The following is a 13,257-nucleotide window of genomic DNA, read 5'->3' as shown; positions in this document are numbered from 1 at the left end:
CTATTACATCTATTTTTATCAAAATGTTAGAAAAAAATATTTTTAAATATACGTTTAATTATATTTCAAGTCACAATATGTTAAGTGTACATCAGTCAGGATTTCAACCCAAAGACTCCACTACTAATCAACTAGCTGATATCTATAATACTATAAGTGGCAATTTAGACCAAGGTAAAGATTTGCGTTTTGTTTTCTGTGACATAAGTAAAGCATTTGATCGAGTATGGCATTTGGGCCTATTATATAAACTAAAAACATATGGTATTAAAGGTAAATTATATAATTGGTTTAAAGCTTACTTATCTGACAGAAAACAAAGGGTTATCTTTGAAGGTTATAAATCTAGTACCAAACCTATGTCTGCAGGGGTTCCTCAAGGATCTGTCCTTGGTCCCTTCCTCTTTCTTCTTTTTATTAATGATATTACTAATAATGTAACTTCTCATATAAAACTCTTTGCAGATGATACCTCTCTCTATGTAATAGTAAATAATAACAATGACCTTACAACACCTACTAACATGCTTAATGATGATCTTGACTCAATCTCTGAATGGTCAAAGCGATGGCAGATCCTATTCAATCCGAATAAGACTGTAGCTATTAACTTCTCTCGTAGACACATTAACAATCATCCTCAACTGCTATTTAACAATACTCCAATTGCACAACATGAACACCATACTCACTTAGGACTAACATTTAACAGTAAAGGGACATGGTCAGATCACATTTCAAATATTTATAAGAAAGCGAACTCTAGACTAAGTATTCTTAGAATTTTAAAAACTACAGTTGATAGGAATACATTAAAAACATTATATGTCTCTTATATAAGACCTGTGCTAGAATATTCTGATATAGTATGGGATAATTGTACCAAATCGGAATCAGATCTTTTAGAATCAGTTCAACTAGAAGCTATGCGTTTAATTACTGGCCTCAGACGAGGTACATCTCATCATATTCTGTATACTGAAACACAACTTGAAACATTACACACACGAAGACAAAATCATAAACTAACATTAATGTATAAGATTCTTAATAATTACACTCCAACTTATCTCGATAATATCATTCAACCATTTCTAAATGTAAATAATAACTATACCTTCAGAAATAACAGATTCTTTAATATACCACAGACAAGAACTACTACTTATATGAATAGCTTCTTCCCTTCTACAATGGTAAAATGGAATGCACTTGATAGCACTGTACGAGACTCCATCTCAATTTCATCTTTTAAAAAGAAACTTAAAAAAACCTTTGATACATCCGTCTCAGAAACTTTTATTAACTGTGTTCCGAGGAAACTTAACATAATTTTATGTCAGCTAAGAAATTTTAAAAGTGATCTTAACTGTGATAAGTTACAAGACCATCTGATTGATGATGCTTCCTGTGTATGTGGTGTACAGAGGGAAGATCTAATACATTTTTTCTTTCAATGTCCTCTGTATTCTAATATTAGGCATCATATTACCACTATTTATAATCTAGTAGGATATTTAAATCTGCACTGTTTAGTATATGGTATTAGTAATGCATCCAACCAATTAAATAAAACTATTCTTATACATGTTGACTCTTATATTAAATCATCAAAACGTTTCGTTACTTATACGTGCTAGATAAATTTCCAAATGAATATTCATGTATTGTTATAATTATTGTTATTCAGGCAAGTTTTATCCCTTAAATAACGAGTATTAGACATAAGCTGGTGTGGGTGTGGGTGTGCATGAGTGTGAGAGGAAACGAATCACAACATTTTATATATTTAAGCATTGTACATATCTACCGGAATTAGAAGAAGACTGATATAGGCAAAGCCTGTTGTCTTATTCTTTTGTCAATACTGTTCAAATATCTCCTTTAATGTTAACTTATATGTTTGTATTATATATGTATTGTCAATAAAATACTTTGAAATTGAAAATTCTTGCGTTTTCGTGACAACTGACTTCAGATTCATTGTGATCTTGTCTACATTATGCCGATAAATTTATCATCAATGATTTATTCTGTACTTTGTTCATCCATAATGCATTTCATTCATCAAGAACCTGATATGAACAGTGATATTTCATAAGAATTTATACAAAAACATACTTACACCGTCGAGTTGTGTAAAGTCTATAATGACCTTCACTAGCCAGGGTCTGCTAAGCCACAGTTTCGAACTTACGATGTGGAATAAATAACCACTAACTATATATACAATACATTTATATTTAACTACTTTATTGATTTGTTACACAAAAAGAATAACATTAAGGGTTAAAGAAGACTATTTGGTAATCACAAAAAAGTTCGAAACTACCAGATTCAATGTCATGAACCCACATGACCTTAGTTTGTTCTGTCACAAAATAACATCTACAGTGGAACTCTAGGCAGTGAAGATGCGGAACAGAAGTAATTCTGGTGTGCGCCTTGATTACTATCAGCGCTTGGTTTACAAAACAATTCTGAAGCATCAGGTAACGTCATTGTCATAGGAGTATACAATAACTGTTATGTATAAAGAGTTTTTCTTCGTACTTTAGACTAACCTGGCTCAGGGAAATTGTCACAAGGACCTAATTATACATATAATGCTGGTAATGTGTCTGATGCAAAAGGGATACTTTTTGACGTTTAAAAGGCTTATATATGAACACACAAGGAAATGCAATCTCTACAATTTAATTGTTAATGCGTAAGCCACAAGTCTTAATACCTTATTAAGCTGTATCTTTACATATATTTGAACAGGTTTTGAACTCAATCAAATTTCGAGACAGGCTTGTAATGTTTGCAGGATTTCTTACCTCTACATATGTAACAGGAAAGAGAATAATGTGCTTCCACTTGGGATCGAACCAGTAACACCCAGCTTCCCAGTTTGCTGCTCTACTGATTGAGTTGAAGGGAAGTTCCCTCTAGCCTGAATTAGAAGGCGACCATGATCTATGTACCTTTAAAACCTGTCGCATACTCCCCCATTTTAAATGATTTTCCCTCGAACACCACATCAACCAAGGTTCTAAGTCCCTGTCATCATATGGAGGGCCACAGATACCATTTGTAACAGCTAGCAAAGAGAATAGCGTGCATGCTTCAACTGGAATTTCGAACCACTACCAGTAGCTGAACTGGACTACTTTTAACTCAATTGGTAGAGCCTTACTCTCGAGTTGGGAGAGTTCCATGTTCAAATCCAAGTGTGGCCCTGCATTTCTCCTGTCATATTACAAAATTGGCTACCTCAGAGCTTGCCAACCCTTAGCTTGTTTCAAGTTGCCAAGTGTACATGTGACTTGAAACAGGTGTTGGTCACTGACGCCACTGAAACAGGAGAGGAAAAATGCATGAACAGACCGGTTTTCAAATCTTTGACCTCCAGACTCTAGATGGCAGCTTTAACCGATTGAGCTAGATGACATGTGAAGTAGCAAAAAAGTGGCAAATCTGTTTGGTTAGGACAAGTTAAATAGGGATCAACCATAGCCACATTCTTTTAGGTGCAGATGATGTCAGTTTAGGAATTCTTGTTTATATAAGAAAGATGAAATGTAAAACACACAGGCAGGCAGTTAATACTTTAACTACGCACACGGTGAAGGTTTCATTCTGAGTACTGTCAGCAGGATTTGCTTTCCATTCTGGACTGGACAAGGCATTTTTCTCTTACACCCCCCCCCACCCCCCCCACCCCCCTTAATTATAACCATACACTATACATTATATACTGGTTTTATAATTCTCTGCTAGGATCCTGTGACTGGACTGTTTGGAGGTACTGTGACTCACAACCATGCCTGGGTAAGGGACAATGTGTACTCTATTATGGCAGTATGGGGTCTGGCCCAGGCCTACAAGAAGAATGCTGACCTGGATGAGGATAGAGCAAAGACCTATGAGTTGGAGCAGGTAAAATCAGTCAGACTAAATAGCGATTACAAATGTACTATTATTCTGTGATTTATACTGTCCGACTATAAAGCGATTACAAATGTACTATTATTCTGTGATTTATACTGTCAGACTATATAGCGATTACAAATGTACTTTTATTCTGTGATTTATACTGTCCGACTATATAGCGATTACAAATGTACTATTATTCTGTGATTTATACTGTCTGACTATATAGCGATTACAAACGTACTCTTATTCTGTGATTTATACTGTCTGACTATATAGCGATTACAAATGTACAATTATTCTGTGTTTTATACTGTAAGACTATATAGCGATTACAAATGTTCTGTTATTCTGTGATTTATTCTGTCCGGCTATATTGCGATTTAAAATGTACTATTTTTCTGTGATTTATACTGTCGGACTATAAAGCGATTACAAATGTACTGTTATTCTGTGATTTATACTGTCAGACTTAATAGTGATTACAAATGTACTGTTATTTTGTGATTTATACTGTAGCTTATACTTCCCAACAGATTAGGTCACTTAAACCTAGGTAGTATAAGTAATTTATGAAAACAGCATAACATCATAGGTTATGCTTATTGTTAACTTATTTTCACAGGCTGTTGTGAAATTAATGAGAGGCCTTTTGAGGTGTATGATGATGCAAGTTGACAAATTGGAGAAGTTCAAACACACCCAGAGCCCCAAGGATGCACTGCATGCTAAGTACAGCAGTAAGACTGGAAAGCCTGTGGTCGGGGATGACGATTGGGGTCACCTCCAGATAGATGCCACCTCTCTGTATATTCTAACTCTAGCTCAGATGACTGCCTCAGGTAACAAAAAAACATTGTAAATGGTTAATTTTCTGTTGGAAAAGGGTTGAAATTTTACTTAAAATGTTGTTTTTTTGCAGTTGTCAAAGGAGTCACAGCCCATTTACATCACGGTATGATGGATAGACACAAACTACTTCACAGTTGGTAATATTCGCGGGGGTTTTATTTTCACTATTCACGGCCACGAAAGATGGTGCAAAATTAAATACCCAGAGAATGTTAAAGCCATGAATGATAATCTCCATGAATGATTAAATTCTGAGATAAAGAAAAAAAAACTATATATCAATTTACTACTGAATAGTGAAGTTGAATAAACAATTCAATATCATCTTTTACTTTATTTTGGTAAAACACTTATAAAATAAATCCTATCACCCAAATACAATGGTACCCTATCACCCAAATAAATGGTACCCTTGGGAGCACAATATTTTAACCTGGCAATATAGGCAATTTAATTCTGGCAAATATGTCCTGATTAAGACAACGTTAACCATGAAATCAGGTTTTTTTTTAAACTGAAGTTGTTGTTTTTTTCTTCTTTACTTTGGATAAATAAAGTTAATCATTATGACAGTGTTTGGATCGAATTACTAAATGGAAATTCCAACAATTTAAGGTTTTTAACCCATTTTCTACATTCTTGGTTAGAATTTTCACATCCTTCAGACCTACTTTGTTATAAACTGTCATTTCTATTGTAAGAGACATTGGTTAGTCGTTATAAGTCATTATAACTGAAGTTGTTTCTATGTTCTTATCACCAGGTCTCCAAATAGTGTATACATTGGACGAGGTTGCCTACATCCAGAATCTAGTTTTCTACATAGAGTCTGCCTACAGAACACCGGTGAGTAGGAGAAACAATTGTTAGCATGTTTAACTTGTTTTCAATAGACACCAGGTTTTATCAAGTGTTTTGTTATTTTGAAATTATTAATGAGAATTATAATGGTATAATAAAAAATCATCACAAATTAGGGTAATTTCTCCTCCTGTAGGTTTGATAAAAAGTTTGTAAAAATCCCTATATTAACACAACTCCAATTTTCCACCTGGGAAAAACTTTAAAGAATGCATAATAATGTCAGAATTGAAATTGAAATTAATATGACTTAATAGCAAAATGTTTTGACGTTGCTTTTTTTGTGTACCTTTATATTGCATGGGTATAACCCAAAACGTTTTGTTTGGTCTCGGAGGCTACAGACAGAAAGCTCCGACTCTGAACCTGTAGGGGTGACATTACATTCCCATGAGATAGGCTTATAAAGTGGTGTCTTAATTCAGATTGATATCACTTACAACAGAATTGGTGACATATCATTTTAGTGAGACAGGGTTGTTTACAACATTTAATAAGAACAAAGTAGTTGATTAAAACTTCAGTCAGATTATAATAAGTATTGTAAATATGAGTCAATGAGGTAGCCATATTAAATCAGTGACATGACATTTCATTAATATGTAACCTGTAATGTTAGATATTTAACATTTAGTACGATATCACTGTGGTACAAGGTCGGTGACAGGACAAATCAGTTAAATAGCTGTGTAATGTATAATTTATTTATTCCATCAGTTTCTTGTTACTTAATCATCTGATCAAATCTCCTCCTGTACTAATGCTGAGACATGTACAGATATAGAAGCTTATGATCTAAATCCTACCATGACGTAGATATAAGCGTATAGCAAAAGGTTTTGTTTATCTTTGCTTTAGTCAGTTGAATTTTTCAGTTTTAAATGTTAGATAATATATATAGAGTACAATTTTGATCACAACCGTATATTTCAGGATTATGGTATTTGGGAAAGGGGAGATAAGACAAACCATGGTCTCCCTGAGCTCAACTCTAGCTCCATTGGTATGGCAAAGGTAAGAACCACACTGTTGTCTGTAAAAGTAAGAGCCACATGATATCCCTGACAAAGGTAAGAACCACACTGTTGTCTGTAAAAGTAAGAGCCACATGATGTCCCCCACAAAGGTAAGAACCACACTTTTGTCTGTTAAAGTAAGAGCCACGTGATGTCCCCCACAAGGGTAAGAACCACACTGTTGTCTGTTAAAGTAAGAACCTCATGATGTCCCCCACAAAGGTAAGAACCACAATGTTGTCTGTTAAAGTAAAGACCTCATGATGTCCCCCACAAAGGTAAGAACCACACTGCTGTCTGTTAAAGTAAGAGCCTCATGATGTCCCCCACAAAGGTAAGAACCACAATGTTGTCTGTTAAAGTAAAGACCTCATGATGTCCCCCACAAAGGTAAGAACCACAATGTTGTCTGTAAAAGTAAGAGCCACATGATGTCCGTGACAAAGGTAAGAACCACAATGTTGTCTGTAAAAGTAAGAAACACATGATGTCCCCCACAATGGTAAGAATCACACTGTTGTCTGTTAAAGTAAGGACCTCATGATGTCCCCCACAAAGGTAAGAAACAATGTTGTCTGTAAAAGTAAGAGCCACATGATGTCTGTGACAAAGGTAAGAACCACAATGTTGTCTGTTAAAGTAAGAGCCACATGATGTCCCCCACAAAGGTAAGAACCACACTGTTGTCTGTTAAAGTAAGAGCCACAAGATGTCCCTGACAAAGGTAAGAACCACAATGTTGTCTGTAAAAGTAAGATTTACATGATGTCCCCCATGAAGGTAAGAACCATAGGATGTTGCTGGCACAGGTAAGAACCAGAGCCCTATGAAGATTAGAACCACACAAAGCAGTGAGTTATTAGCATGAATTTTGGGTTTAATAAAGGCTCCTTTCCCTAGGTTATTTCTGATGTATTTTCCCAAAATCATGCTATTTGTGTGTAATATTTTCCCAAGTCAAATGGCAAAGGCTTCTGTTGAATGGAGATAGCAATATCACTGCAATGTTTCTCACTGAGGAGAGAACCACACAATGAAATCATATTTGTTCTGTTGCTGGCTGGGATCAAGAGTGAACAAATTTGGTCAAATGAATGACTTTGACCTACTTTCAAGGTCAAATATGTTTATAATAGAAAATAAGTCAAAGTCTGAAATAAAGAACTTCCTAACTAATTATTGTTGTAACTTTTGTTCTTGCTAATATGGTATTAAATATGAAAAATTAAGATTTGAATTCAATTGAGAGTAATGGAACTGTTGCTAAGCTAACCATACAATTCTAAAAAATGCCATTTTACTGGTTTCACAATTATATGCTAAAACTTCATAATAGTACGTTGTTGATGATCAGATACCATACATGTTACAGGCAGCACTGGAGGCCATCAATGAGCTGGATTTGTTTGGAGCTCGGGGCGGTCCCACTTCCATCATCCATGTACTACCTGATGAGGCTCAGCAGTGCCAGGTCAGTAGAATGGGAGACACATGTTCAATATTTACACCAGGTCAGTAGAATGGGAGATACATGTTCAATATTTACACCAGGTCAGTAGAATGGGAGATCCATGTTCAATATTTACACCAGGTCAATAGAATGGGAGATCCATGTTCAATATTTACACCAGGTCAGTAGAATGGGAGATACATGTTTTTCAATCACTTACCAGAGCTAAAGGCTCAAGCGACCTATTGCCATTGGTCAGATATTTGACCAATTATAACGAACTGGAATAGAGGGCAACTGTTACTAGTAACTTTTGCTCTCGATTATCCATGATATGTTCCCGTTATTCTGGAATTTTTAAAGGGTTTTCATAACTGAGTTTACTCAAAGAAGTACCAGGTTAAACGACTCTGTAAATTTGTTTCAATAAAAAATGATATCATGGGTTGGAAATACAGATATTATGTACTGTACAATATCAAAAGTCACTGTGACATGAGTTGGAAATACAGATATTATGTACTGTACGATATCAAAAGTCTCTGTGACATGGGTTGGAAATACAGATATTATGTACTGTACGATATCAAAAGTCACTGTGACATAGGTTGAAAATACAGATATTATGTACTGTACGATATCAAAAGTCACTGTGACATGGGTCGGAAATACCGATATTATGTACTGTACAATATCAAAAGTCACTGTGACATGGGTTGGAAATACAGATATTATGTACTGTACGATATCAAAAGTCACTGTGACATAGGTTGAAAATACAGATATTATGTACTGTACGATATCAAAAGTCAATGTGACATGATTAATGACCATGATATTTTCTAAAGAGTCTGTGTTATTTATTAGATATATTATGTCTGTAAACATTGAAATGTATTATTATGATATTTCTTTCATTTCAGGCCATATTACATTCTATGCTGCCTAAAGAATCCAATTCTAAGGTAACGCTAAGACACCATGAATTCATCAGCAGATTTACACACCTTGCAGATAATATTTTTTTAATGAAAACAATCAGTATTTCGCAGACAGCAATAGTTTAGTTTGTAGGTAATAAAAAACAAGAAGTAAAATGTAGCTTTGGATGTTTCATGTTTAATACACTAGTAAAGCAATCTGCATACATGCTTTTTGTGAATTTTTGAATCATTGTGTCCCTGTTGTTGAATTGTCATGTGAATATCAAACTATGTTATCTAAAAGCAAACTAACGTTACAGGGCGTTTATGTTTTACTGTAAATAGAAAAGGGCTGTCAAAACCACCAAGTTGTGATGTAAATACAATAAGCATTTATGATTTTTTTCACAATTTAGAAGTAAATAATACACACTGTCAATCCTTGATAGGTATTATTGTAATATGATTTAATCTTGCTGGTAACAAGCATTTTCATTGGCTTAAAAATTTAAGTTATCAGGTCATAACGTAAAAAAACGACGTCACCGTTTGTAACGTTGCTTTTGATTGGCTGATCCAGCGGCGTAATAATTTCTAAGAGAAAAGAGTCCATTAATAAAAGTGGATTTCCACAGGGATTGTGTAAAGTAGATTAAATTATAAGGATTGACTTGCGTATATCTCCGTTTTTTTGTGTTATAGCTCCATAACATAAAAAGTATATATTAGGAATCTTGTAAAAACCTGGAAGTGACTTTTTGTAAGATGCCTCCATATCTTAAGTTGATTAAGACTCTTATACAATGTTTATACCGATACTTCTATCTCAAAGGGCAAGATTTTTCTCTTATCCGCTGTGCTAGTAGTGTTTTCACCATAGCTTTTCCCTTTTTGTGTAGGAAATAGATGCTGCCTTGATCACAGTGATAAGTTACCCAGCTTTCGCTGTTGATGATGTACGCCTGATCAGTGAGACCAGGAGACGCATACAACAACAACTCGAGGTAACAGAAGTCAGCTGATACGTTTAACTCGGAGATACTGGAAACTTTAATATTCCGAGACTCTTATTTTTGTTTATTAATTGTTAAAAGTCAGATTTATTCACAAAATTTAACATGCACATCAATATGTTTTTAAAGGATTAATGAGATTTTATATAAGATATACATATTTGTGTCTATGAAAAAATGAAATAGTTATGAAGAGGTTTTGATATGGTATAATCTCATATATTAAATGTTTAACTAAGTACCAAAGAATTCTAAACTTATAAATACATGTTTAGATTACTATGTGGTTTTTATACAATTGTTATCCAATGTAGTATATCCTGTACTAGTAGTATATATGACTACATAGCCTTGTTAAATATTGTAAAGCAGACTTTTGTGTTTATCAAATTGTGTTTTGTTCTTATTTCAGGGAAAATATGGTTTCTGTCGGTTTTTGAGAGATGGACATAAAACAGCCAAGGAGGTAACAGTCAGTTTGTTGCCTAATATACTGTCAGAATAAAGAATGAAGCACTATTGGTTTATTTAAAATTTTCTATTTACAAACAATTTCTTTTCTTTAAAGCTATTGGTCATATGTAAATGATAAAGACAAACCTTTCCAGAAAGACTGCCCCAAAACAGAGAGAGGTAATATGGCCCAAATGATGATACAGCTGGTTTATAAACGGGTGATTATCACATAAAAAACCTTTTGAGGTTATTTTGGGAAAGCAACGATAGGCAGAAGGTGATTAAAGCATTTATGATAAAAGTCGAGGAAACAACACATATAGCCCATGTAGTAGCAGCTGGTCTTTACTTCAACAGCTATGTAGCAAAACATGTGATCTGTCTCGGCACTACTACAGACCCTTGGAGCTTAAATAACACATATACTTTATGCTATCTGATTAAGTTTCACTATGAACCCTTGGAAATAACACGTGTTACTTGACAGTATCTATTACAGCATTGTTGCGAGCCCTTCACTGTTGGGTTTTTATTTGAGCCCTTGATACTAAACAAACATCTTACTGTCACAGGATCCGTCTCGGCTCTACTACGAGCCCTGGGAACTACAGATGTTTGAGAAGATCGAGTGCCAGTGGCCCATGTTCTTTGCCTATTTCTTATTGGATGGACTATTTAATGGTAACGAAGAGCAGGTAAGTGTTTACATCACAGGCTTCAGACGGTAGTTTATTGGTCATACTTAACATTGGTAATACTGTATTGCAGGATATTTCCGCGGGGATTTGTTTAGTGGTCTCGCATGATCACCAAAATATGACAAGCCTAGAAAAATGAGTCGCAATAATAAACTTTGTAAATAACCCGTTATATGGTACTAAGCAATGACTTCCACCTTGTTGATCTTACCATACTGTACTAGACAGCTGATTGCCATTCATGATTTAAATACTCATACAAGTTACAAACTGTAATCAAGTGCAAAAGTTTACACTATTTACAAATTTATTATTAAATTGAGTTAATGGGTTCTGATTAGTTGAAACCTCAGGCGACTGAGTTCATTAATATGCTGGTTTGTAATTAACGCACCACAATGATGAATAAAGAATAACTAAGTCACCCAGGATTGAGATACTACTAGTATTATAAGATGTTAGTCTGTAGTACTGATGTTACATTGAACAGGTGATCAAGTACAGGGACCTATTGGATAGTGTCCTAAAGAAGCGAGATGATGGGGTTCTGATGATGCCCGAGTTATACACAGTGCCAGCTGACAAGGTAACATGTGTGGTGTTGGTATATGTTTCAGATTCATAGATCTTTTTGTAAATTAAAGTTGAAGTATGAGATTCTGTTCTCCCTTCGCAACAATGAGATGCATTGATATACTTTACATGTGTATAAATTATTTTGAGGCTAATTGAGGATCTTGTTTCTACACAATTACATATCATTGTGTAGATGGATATATTTAATTAATAGAAAATATGGGGAAAGAGAACATTTATCTCAGGGTGTAGAATTTGGATCAGGACCAAAGCTTTGCTGAGGATCTGAGCCCAAATTGTACACCTGAGGATAGATTTTCTCTCTCCCAGAAACGTATATAATAATTGACTATTTTTCTCCCACCACTTACCATGGAATTTGGTACAAATCAACTATAACATTGCAAAATGCAACAATAAATGAAGTCAATTTTCTAGATACTGTACAAATTACCAAGATCGTTGGAAAGGTTCCCAGCAAGTTGGTTTAATAAAATTGTTTATTTCCCTGAAGCGATGTCACATGCCGACTGTGTTTTAACGATAGATATTCTTCTGCTTGACAAAATGTCAAATTTTAATAACATTATGTATCCTATATCATGACATCATATTTGAGCACATCAGCCAATAGGGTACTGAACATTTTGAAGGCCAAAATGTATTCCTTCTTTTGTCAAGATTTAGAAGGAAATGTATTAATATTATAGGTAGATGAGGAATACAGAAATCCAAATAGCCAGAAGCGAGTGGCCATCGGGAAGTTACCACAGATGTGGGGAGAGTCTATGTTGATCCTCAGCAGACTGATCTTGGAGGTAATATAGAAGGCAAACTGTATTCTTATCTAGGGAGGAATACATACTGTCATCGTAAGGGTCCTCAAATTTGATAATGATATTTAATTGAGATTTCACAGTTTAAAAGTATTTTGAAACCTGACATTGAAGGCAGCACTAAACAGTTTCCTATCCTTGTTTGAGGTGTTTTGTTGTGTGATGAGAGTGATCTGGTATAAATCCATTGGCATCATCAATTATATAGATATATACACTGTATTAATCATTGCACAATGTTTTTTTTTTTTTTTAGAATTTTCTATCTCCCGGTGAACTAGATCCTCTGAATCGACGCCTGGTTTCTGAACCGAAGCCAGACATAGTTGTGCAAGGTAAATATATTTTATTTAAAAAAACTACAATAATTTTAGGTTATGCTTAGGGTCTTATTGTGTAAACCTATCACTCTGTTTACTGATTCTATATTACAGTGGTAATACTGGCTGAGAACTTAAAAATTCAGGAGCATCTGTTGGAACATGGTATTGATGTCCAAACATCTGCTGAGGTCTGTCCCATACAAGTGTACCCTGCCAGGGTACTGACACAGATCTACTCCCTGCTAGGTAAGTCTGAGGTCTGTCCCATACAAGTGTACCCTGCCAGGGTACTGACACAGATCTACTCCCTGCTAGGTAAGTCTGAGGTCTGTCCC

The 13,257-nt window shown here is 34.8% G+C and overlaps 1 protein-coding gene across 3 annotated transcripts in view; it reads left to right on the top strand.

Moving 5' to 3' along the window:
• Window positions 1–2,355: 2,355 nt before the first annotated feature.
• Window positions 2,356–13,257, top strand: part of LOC110458667 (probable phosphorylase b kinase regulatory subunit alpha) — a 70,551-nt gene continuing 59,649 nt past the window's right edge. For all 3 annotated transcript variants that reach the window (XM_021510493.1, XM_021510495.1, XM_021510494.1), the window contains exons 1-14: window positions 2,356–2,492; window positions 3,766–3,924; window positions 4,544–4,760; window positions 5,534–5,616; window positions 6,565–6,645; window positions 8,020–8,118; window positions 9,021–9,062; window positions 9,920–10,024; window positions 10,446–10,499; window positions 11,062–11,184; window positions 11,678–11,773; window positions 12,474–12,581; window positions 12,856–12,934; window positions 13,034–13,168. In XM_021510493.1, the coding sequence (XP_021366168.1) occupies window positions 2,415–2,492; window positions 3,766–3,924; window positions 4,544–4,760; window positions 5,534–5,616; window positions 6,565–6,645; window positions 8,020–8,118; window positions 9,021–9,062; window positions 9,920–10,024; window positions 10,446–10,499; window positions 11,062–11,184; window positions 11,678–11,773; window positions 12,474–12,581; window positions 12,856–12,934; window positions 13,034–13,168 (1,459 nt within the window). In that variant the 5' untranslated portion in view covers window positions 2,356–2,414. The remainder of the gene's footprint in view (window positions 2,493–3,765; window positions 3,925–4,543; window positions 4,761–5,533; window positions 5,617–6,564; window positions 6,646–8,019; window positions 8,119–9,020; window positions 9,063–9,919; window positions 10,025–10,445; window positions 10,500–11,061; window positions 11,185–11,677; window positions 11,774–12,473; window positions 12,582–12,855; window positions 12,935–13,033; window positions 13,169–13,257) is intronic.

Source organism: Mizuhopecten yessoensis, unplaced genomic scaffold, assembly GCF_002113885.1.
Source record: "Mizuhopecten yessoensis strain PY_sf001 unplaced genomic scaffold, ASM211388v2 scaffold9685, whole genome shotgun sequence".
Classification (NCBI taxonomy): domain Eukaryota; kingdom Metazoa; phylum Mollusca; class Bivalvia; order Pectinida; family Pectinidae; genus Mizuhopecten; species Mizuhopecten yessoensis.
Note: the sequence above shows the minus strand (reverse complement) of the source record. Positions and strands in the feature narration are given on the sequence as shown.